The 9,608-nt window shown below is 34.0% G+C and overlaps 1 protein-coding gene across 1 annotated transcript; it reads left to right on the top strand.

The window, feature by feature from the left end:
- Nucleotides 1–394: 394 nt before the first annotated feature.
- LOC140803997 (uncharacterized) lies at nucleotides 395–9,608 on the top strand. Its single transcript, XM_073159848.1, has 19 exons — nucleotides 395–443; nucleotides 635–772; nucleotides 844–940; nucleotides 1,048–1,101; nucleotides 1,194–1,246; nucleotides 1,958–1,991; nucleotides 2,889–2,961; nucleotides 4,008–4,099; nucleotides 4,509–4,583; nucleotides 5,300–5,391; nucleotides 5,809–5,938; nucleotides 6,044–6,133; nucleotides 6,370–6,435; nucleotides 7,089–7,180; nucleotides 7,398–7,463; nucleotides 7,545–7,611; nucleotides 8,306–8,394; nucleotides 8,735–8,861; nucleotides 9,255–9,608. The coding sequence occupies exons 2-19, from the start codon at nucleotides 645–647 to the stop codon at nucleotides 9,297–9,299; spliced, it is 1,470 nt and encodes a 489-aa protein (XP_073015949.1). The 5' UTR covers nucleotides 395–443; nucleotides 635–644; the 3' UTR covers nucleotides 9,300–9,608.

Raw genomic sequence — 9,608 nt, 5'->3', positions numbered from 1 at the left:
GGTCGTTGATCTCCAACTGTCACTTGATTCGCTGATGTTGTTATCCATTTTCTTTTAAAAAAATAATAATTAAACATTGCCAACACGTCGGGTTTTAGAACCTAAAATTGTAATCGAACGACCTTCGGTCGATCACAATTATGGTTTTGGACTATACCTGTTGACCCGATTAATAGACCCATTTACCATTATCTGGGTCCGGTCCAGATGTAGCAAGGTGTAATATATAAATAATAAATTTCATATATTCATCGGATTACACCTGGCATTCTGGCTCGTTTTTCTTTCATTGTTTTTAGTTTGTATCATACGTATTTCCTCAAAAAGTTATTATTTTTATTTTTATATTTTTGTGTTGTATACAGAATAAATAAGGAATGTTAGTGTTTCCCCCCCCCCCAAAAAAAAAAAGATTTGATTTTGACCGGACCTAATGCGTTTATGAGTAGGTCTTTTGTGAGACGGTCTCACGGATCTTTATCTGTGAGACGGATCAACCCTATCCATATTCACAATAAAAAGTAATACTTGTAGCATAAAATGTAATATTTTTTCATTAATGACCCAAATAGATATCCGTCTCACAAAATACGATCCGTGAGACCGTCTCACACAAGTTTTTGCCTGCGTTTATATATGGCGGGATGTTCGAAGTAATCGGTACTGTTTCAACCCTGTTTACTGAAGAGGAGAGGGAAAATAATCGGGATTGCATGGAACCATACCTAGCCCCAGTGAATTCGTTGAATCAGAGGCCCAGACCCACCAACAGGTAATTCATTCATTTCCCCACTTTTTCATCCGTTGTTCAAATCGAACACATGGAAACTCGCGCGATTTCAGGCATCGGTGGAAGAGGAGTCTCGTCGAATTAAACGGGAGATTCGAGCCTAATTATCGTCGTTGTATTTCTGGTCTCATAATTCAATCCTACTCTGAGGTCAGTTGAGGTTTTTCCTGCTGGTTGATTACTGATTTATCGAAATAATTGAGTGTGTGGATGATGACTTGTTTATTTTCTTTCTTTTGCACTTCTTTTGGTCCAAGATTGGAGCTTTTCCTCATACATATCACGTCGATGGAGAACCATGCCAGACCCATGTATGGAACTTTATATGTTGTTTGGGAGTTTATGAAACCATAAATTTTGAATTTGGCTTGGGCTGGTCTTTTATTAGAGGCAGTTTTGACAGATTGATTGGTTTATCGACGCCAGATTGAACAATAATCCCGGCACAACCAGCAGGTCCAATTTCCACTTTCATTGTTTTTTTTCTTTTCTTTATGCTTAATAGCGTTTCTTCAATATGCTGATGTTTTTGTGTGGGAAACATATTCATCTGGTCGCTACGTTTAGAAACCACTAGTATCAAAATGTCCAGTTCATGAAAACTGTACAATCAATACTTTATTTATCTTAATAGATTTTCATTGAGTGGTGTAACAGAGAACATATTGCTTTGCCTATGTGTTTGTTGTATTACAATAGTTTTTATTTCAGTTGAATTTTTTTTTATCTTAGTGCTTGATTTATATTGGGAGCTTTGGGAAATATTTTGAAGGTATGATCTGGGGAAATAAATGTATGTGTAAGTTTTGGAGAAATTGAGTTGTCAAACCATGTTACAGATAGTTGAATAAATTTATTTTAAAATTTTAAAGCAGTGGTGTGTTTTTTTAGAACATTCTATAATACAATAATATAGTATTTTTGAAAAATGATTAAAAGCTCAGTTAAAAGTAATGGATATGTGAAAAGGATGAAAATTTTGTTCTTATAGAAAAGATTAAGAAATGAATGATAGTACTTGTTTTCATTTCGTGAGACAAGAATTTGATTCAGGAAAATGATAACAAAAATTTCACATCATGTACTTTATTTTCTTTTGTCCTAATTATGTTCCTCATGCTGGATACCTAGTACTAATGATTGCCACTCTTTGCACCTCAATTTCAGGTGGGGCATCTCAGCAGTTGAATTTGACTCCAAGGTGACTTGCTACATTAGTAGATCCTGCAGTTGTATGTCGTAATGGTCCCTTGTATAGTTGCATGCTGCATTCAGATAGTTTTAGAGTTAAGTTAAATATAAAACATTTCATCTCATCATTAATGCAATTCTCAGGACTACCATTAAAGAGCTCAGAAAAGTTTTTGATGTCACTTGATAGCAGGAAACGCGTTTCTTGGAAAGAAATACTTTTATTTCAATATAAAAGTCATCAAAATTTATAGGATTTAATTTTGTAATGTCATCTTATAAACTTAATGCAAAAAATAGTTAATGTATTGAATAGCTCATAATGAACGCTTGATTACCGATTCTCGGATTTTCCATTTTTATGCATTGGACCGGCTGATGAGTATGGTCCAGTAAATGATAAATCATGTTCTCCTTTGAGGATCAAGATTAAGTAGTATTTCCAAAATTTACACCCCTATATTTGGGTGACATATGCTTCAAGTCTTGCAGAATGCCTCTAAATTGTCAACCTGAATAGTCTCAAAACTGAGAGAATAGTCAGTCATTTCACACGCGAAATTTTGTAGTCATCTACATTCTACTACTGTTTGGACCAAGTTTTTTGTACGATTATATTTTATTAATATATTATCATTGGCCCTTGACTATTGACCTTGGAAAGAAGGGAAGAACCAGAATTCAGAGAGCATAATCACCCTTACTATGTCATGACTAGTATGTCTAAGGCGTGTAAGGTATTGAGTTTTATATACCAGAATCATACTAAGACTCATTGAAACTGTTCTACTTTCATGCTGAGTCACCGACTATGTGTTTGTGAACTCATGCAATGGGAGATTGCTCTAGCTTTTAGCTGGTTTATGAGACAAAATTATGTTTATCAATGTCTGCTTTGTTTTTTTAGGGGGTATATCTAGCATCAGTGACAAAATCAGGTTGCTTAACTGTGCACGACTTTGATAATATCTGTAGTCCAGGTAACCAATAATTAACACACAGATTTATTGTCTGTTTTTGTACAATAAAGTTGCCGATCATTTGGTACCAATAATTTTGGCTATGAGATACAAATTCCAAAATTTTTAAGCACATTCACTTCGGAACTTTGACTTGCACTTCCTTTTTTCAATAGCATTTTATAAAATAAGCCTGCTACTAAAATTCACACCTGACAATTGGCTAAAACGCGTTTGACCCCTTAAATTTATAGCAAGCATAAATTAAAACTCATTATGTTAAATTTATAGCTTAAACCGACTATGAAAATTAACAAGCTAAACATCTCTTTCTTTTTAAAAAAAAAAAACAAATTTTGTAGCTGAAACAGTCGTGTGAAAAGTAGAAATAAAACCTTATTGTCTTGTTAGATTTATAATAAAAACCACATGTGTAAAATGAACAGAGTTAAAATTCCCATATTTTATGTTGAAAAAACTCCCATGCCAACAAATTTGTTTGTAGTATACGTGCTTTTTAAGCGTCTAAACATGAAATTGTAATGAAAATTAAATTAAAAACACAAATTTGAAATTTTAATGTGCTATATAACAAGGAAAAACATATTTTTTTCTGTTATATTTAAATATTATTTTCGACTGTGGTCAATTTAATTTTGATGTAATATAATGTATGAGTGCATACCACAAAAATTGTCAGCTGGGTGTATAAATTTAGCAGCACAAGGTGTTTTTAGCTCATTAAATTTTCGCATGAGATTTTAGGTATTAGATCTTTAATTTTTTCATTTGGCAATCTCGGTTACAAATTTGAAAATATAGGGGATTTTCATTATTTGATTTTTCACATCAGAGTTACGACTACCTAAAAAACACAAGGTTTTTTTTTTTTTTTGCAATTTACTTTCAAGATTAAATATTGAGCTCTGTTGCAATTATGGAAACATGGATCAGTGTCATCGTTTTTTTTTTGTCTATGATTTTTCTGATTTGATTATCTTTCTGCATGGTACCCCTAGAACTCAGAATGTCCTCATGTTGTTCTTTTGATGCATAAAAATTTTTAGATGTGAAAGAAGATGAAGCAAAACAAGTGCTGCATGTATCTACTTCTCAACAACTTGATGTCATCCGTTGGAATGCTGCTAACCAAGATGAGGTTTGCAACCCAAGGGCCTTGGCTAAAATTTATTTGGAATAGACAGGAAGCATACATTTGAAGAAACACAAAATGCCACAAATTTGGCCTAATTGCACCGGATCCCCTCATGAAAAGCCTAAAAGCATACAACGTCCTTAAAATATTAATAGACTAATAAATCCTCTTATTTATAAAATTCGAACACTTGTAACCCCTGTGTAAAAAAAAGTCAAACACGCTTATCCCTTGCCTGATTTTTAAAACGCGGGATTTTAAATGCATTTAATTTTACTCAAGGGTTTTTCACTTTTTTGAATTTTTACAGGGGTTGCGGATACAATTTGCCCCCACAAATTTCTTGAACCTTATTTTCTATTAAAAAAATTTCTGTAATTTGCTTCTTCACACTTCTTTTCTTACCTTGCAGATAGCCTGCACATCAACAAAAAGCAGTGAAGTCCATGTTTATGACATTGGGTATGTCTCCTCTGAACCGGTTGAGGTGAGCATTTTTTCCTCGAGCATTTTTTCACCTTTCTTCAATGAATTTTCTGCAGTCTTAGTCTTAACTAAGGCCCACCTTACTTTTTATATAGGGAATCTAACTGATGGTGCACAAATACTTGTCGAGTTAACAAGCAAACCTGATAATAAAAACTAATGAAAGTTATAAAAAGATGTTTTTTATCAAAAGGTGACCCACTTTAGATCCTCTGAATTGTGATTAACAGGAATGGGAAATCATGGATTTAACTAAAAAATTAACTATATCCATTAGATCTCTATATGGGCTGATAATAACAGACCTCGCAATCCATTATGTTCTGATTCCTCCTTGTTTTCTTTCCGTAACCACTATGATATACAAAGAAGCAATTTTGTTGTTAAGCTTGTCCATATATGGGTATCTATGATAGTATCCTTACCATATTTTGCATTTTCGTTGAAGTCTGATCCATTAGTGTATGGATGGGTCAAATATATCTGAAATTTCTGACGAATGCATTGGACTGAAAGAGAATAACATGAATGAAAAGCTGGAATAGGCACCAATTACTCTCATGACTGAGAACATGCATTTAATTTTTTGGAAGTTGTGTCAGTCTAATGAAGGCATAGATCGGTAGGATTTTGTTGTAGATGTTATGAGTTTGCATTTGTGTTTTGACCATGGCTTTTCACTTACCTATAACCTTTTCCGTGTACTTTTATATGCAGGTGCTAAGAAAGAGGCCCATTGTCACTGTTCATGGGATTGATTCTCATAAAGGTTTCTCAGACATAGCTTTTTCTTCTGACGACAATTCAAGGTTTAAAACTATCGGACTCTTGCTTGAATTTTTTTGTTTGTAATGAATGAGAGGCATCGTCTCTCCATGATTTTCAATCGATAATATATTGCAAGAGAAATTATATAAGTGTTTATGATGTTAGGAAGCCAATTATTCATTAAAAAAGAGGAAAGAATAGGAGCAAGTGATCTCTGGAGAATAGAAAGTAGGTTATTGATGTAACATAGTTTTGCATAGGTCGACCTCAGAGAAAAATGATAAATTAGAACAAATTTAAGGTTCTGTATTTGTGATTCTTTCTTTCTTTCTTTCTTTCTTATTATTATTCTTATTATTATTATTATTATTATTATTATTATTATTATTATTGTTTAGTCATATGCTGACAAGTCTTTCATTTCTTGTGCGTTGCTTCGTTATAATACGCATTAATAGGTTGCTTGCTTCTGATGCTAATGGATCAATTAATGTGTGGGATAGAAGAGCTAGTGATCTTCCCTGTTTGGAACTCTCGACCAATTCCTCTGGGACACTTAACAGTATCAAGTTAAGTGGGGATAATGAGGTAAATTTTTTATTGAAGTTGACTAATGAGGCCAAAAATAATCTATTTAATCACTCACTTTCAAGAACAGACTATAGCGATCACTTTATTTTGTTGAGCCTATAGATTATATTAGGAGCTAGCAAGCAGGGAATTATATATATGTGGGATCTGCGTGGAGGACGATCATCTACTGCTTTCAGTAATCACAAAGAGGTACCGGCACTTCTGGTTTATGCCCAGTGATTTGGCTAAGAGGACCTTTTATTCTAACATTGCTGGGGATAAAGTTTGCATCGTATAGTCAAAAAGAAAAAACAAACAGCCAAGATAGAAAGACGTATAAGATTGAGATTGTGCTGGATGAATAGCACAAACCCATTTTCTTAAGAAGAAATCTTTTTTGACTGATCGATAGCCAGTTAGCCATAACAGAAGCTTTGCTTATTTAGGGATATTGTTCTCCTCTTATTGCGGTCAAGTTATCACATGAGCTGGAGAAGATATGGTCCTTAAAGGTATGCAAAATAATCCACATCAGTTTTCTAGTTCCATACCGTGTCAATTGTTGTGCTGAAATTTTCTGACCTTTTTTTCATCGTTTATTTAAACTATCTGGCCTGGTTTCATTGAATCCAACTCTTTTGTTTTTGAGACCATTTCTAAAAATGAAAAGATTACTTCACTCAAGTACATTGTTGGCTGTAAAGATAAATTTCTGTAGGTAATATTTGTTTGTTGTCTATAATGATCAAATGCTAGTGGAAGAAATTTATTTGGTATGTAGATGTAGAGACTACTGATTCACATACTCCACTATGTTATTGAACAAATTCCGCTCAAGCACATGTTGGGTTATGTTATGAAGGGTAATTCAACTTTCATTACTCATATACTACCGTACTATTGCAACTTTAACAAAGGCAGCAAGACCACCATTTTATGTGATATTCTTGTAAGGAATCTTACATTAGAAATTTGTTTTTTTGTCCCGTAAGTTCAGAAAAATGTACTCCATATTATAAATTTACAATCTATCAAGGTACTCTACCCATTTGGATTCTTGGAATCATATACTCCTTTTCTGCTCGATGGCTTACCATTTGTTTCACCCTTTGATTCTTTTATATGCAATGGCTGAATATGACTACATATTATCAATTATCTGCAGGCTCAATCAAATATTGTTTCAAAGGAAATACACTCGATTGATATTGATCCATCATGCCCTTACCAACTGGCATTTCATCTTGATGATGGTTGGTATGTTTGCGAAAAACGGCATGCTGCTTTTTTATGTTTTGGAATGGTCTTAAGTCTAGTGACAGCTGTAATTAATTGCATTTGTTACCATTTGTCAAGAGTTGAAAACCTGACCGTCTTCAACTCCCATCTTACCTTATTTTTGGAGTCTTCCGTCCTATATATCTGTGTTGTTCAGATTGGATTATATGCTTATTGCTGTTATTGTTTCTTCCAGGTCAGGCGTTCTAGACACTAACAAGCTTCAAGTGACACATATTCATTGCCCACCACCTCCTTGGCTGTATGTACAATATGAACTTGCTACTTTCTTTTGAATGAAGATCGCTGAATGTTGTCCCCCCTTGCCGATGTCAACTTACAGGGATGCATCCAATGGTTTTACCAATGTCTCATTCTTGAGAAGACCGTGTTGGCTTCCAATAAACTCAGTGAGTCATTTAAGCAATCTATCTATTACTATTATTAAGTTTTCTCGTAACAGAACCAAAAGACACAATGTCATGGTCTGTTTTTATAATTAAATATATTAATAAAGTGTTTGGTTTCTAATGCAAGCTATATGTAGCTCAGTGGATTGATTATCTACTTCCTAAGCAAAAAGTTGTAGGTTCAATCCTTACTTGGTCTGTTTTTTGGTCTTTTTCTGTTTTTTTTAATTCATTATATCAAAATTGCAGTTTAATCTCTTCCTATTTTTCACAATTACGGTGTGACCCTCATTTAAATATAAACCAAATTAATTATAAAAAAAATGTACAAGCACGCAACGCATGCCAAGGGTCACCAGTTTTACGTATGTTCGACGCAGTATGACTTTGTATTGTTGATTTTTTAGAAAGTCAATGTTGCAATTCCACGGAGAGAGGGAAAAAAGTGAAAGAACGGAGAAATTTATAAAAATGTTTTCGACTTGTCTGTCTATTGCATTTCTATATTCTAGCTTATTCCGTGGTATGAAAGCGCGGGCTGAGTACCTCCCTGATTGATATATTCTCATCTCATTTACCTGCAATGAAAGGTCATGGATTTTAGTCTTGTGGTCTTGAGTGATTTCTAATAATGTTAGTATGCAGTTATAGCATCTTCTCATTTTTGCAACTTTTATTGTCGACCTTTTTGCAGATCTACGTTGTGGGATCACCGTCCAGTAATGGCCTTTACCTTTTGGATTTCTATCCAGACAGTGCCTCTGCTTGTCATGTGGATTACAAGTAAGGAACTCCCAAACAATTCAAATTTCAGCCATTCTTTATGATTACTACATAGTGTTTATTCAAGCAGTGTGTCTGATCACTTGATACATGAGGCAAATTAGCTCTCCAAGTATTTATTTAACATATTAAGCCGGCTAATACATTTCCAGGTTTGATATTATTTATCCATTCATTATTGACCCTTTCTACTCATTTGGGAAAAAATTGTTAATGCTGTTCATGTTTGGCTGGGTAGGTGTGTGTTTGAGTGTGATTCCCCAGTTCTTTTAGCAATGTAAAAAGGAATAACAAATAAAAGTTTTTGGGTTTGGGCTGCTAATTTGAAGTTTGGTGCTAGTTGTGATGATAAAAGCAATGATGGAACAATTGGCCAGCATATACAGAATAGATTTGTGTCACTCTCTGAAGCTATTACTGCATGCACGTCTCATCCCCTGAATGGCACCATTGTGGCTGGAACTAAGGTACATTCCAACTTATTGATGCTGTAGCTTGCTTCATAATCAAATATTGAATAAATTCAGATCGCCCTCAGCTAGATTTAAAACTCACATTGGAGGCAGATTCTATTATACTTCAACCCTGATTTACAATTTATTTGACATGATTGCGACTTCTGCTCCACGATTCTAATTTTGTGTATTTATCATATGTCAGCATTGGGTACAAACATGCTAAATCTGATGAATATATTACTGCATTTATTTTTCATTACAAGTTTTTCGTCAGATAGATTCATCATATTCGGTGTTTGCAATTTCCCATAGTGCTTACCAGCAGATCTGTAGAAAAAAATATGCTTTGCCGATAATATTTTCATTCTATGGTTGTTAATTTTAGTATTTTTGCTGTTTTAGCTCTCGTCATTGCTGGTTATTTCTGATTCAAAAGCGTCACACTGAGCAGCAGTTGGCCATCCGTTCAGTAAATAATAATTCTGGACTTGAGGAAACTACACGTCATCTTTGATCATGCAAAGATATACACGATGAATGTAGCAAGATGTCGATGTTTTTTTTTTGTCTTCAGGTATTGTAATTTACATTTTTCGAGTTGTTTCGATGAACGCCATTTAAAAATGTGAGGGGACATTGATCTAATGTGTGAAGTGTATCTAAAGTGTGGATTGTAGTGATAGACAACCTTTTCCAAAACAAATTATTTGCCACCAAATCTGACTTTGGTATATGTTGACATGAATTTTCTTTTCA

The sequence above is a fragment of the Primulina eburnea genome, chromosome 10, assembly GCF_022965805.1.
Source record: "Primulina eburnea isolate SZY01 chromosome 10, ASM2296580v1, whole genome shotgun sequence".
Classification (NCBI taxonomy): domain Eukaryota; kingdom Viridiplantae; phylum Streptophyta; class Magnoliopsida; order Lamiales; family Gesneriaceae; genus Primulina; species Primulina eburnea.
Note: the sequence above shows the minus strand (reverse complement) of the source record. Positions and strands in the feature narration are given on the sequence as shown.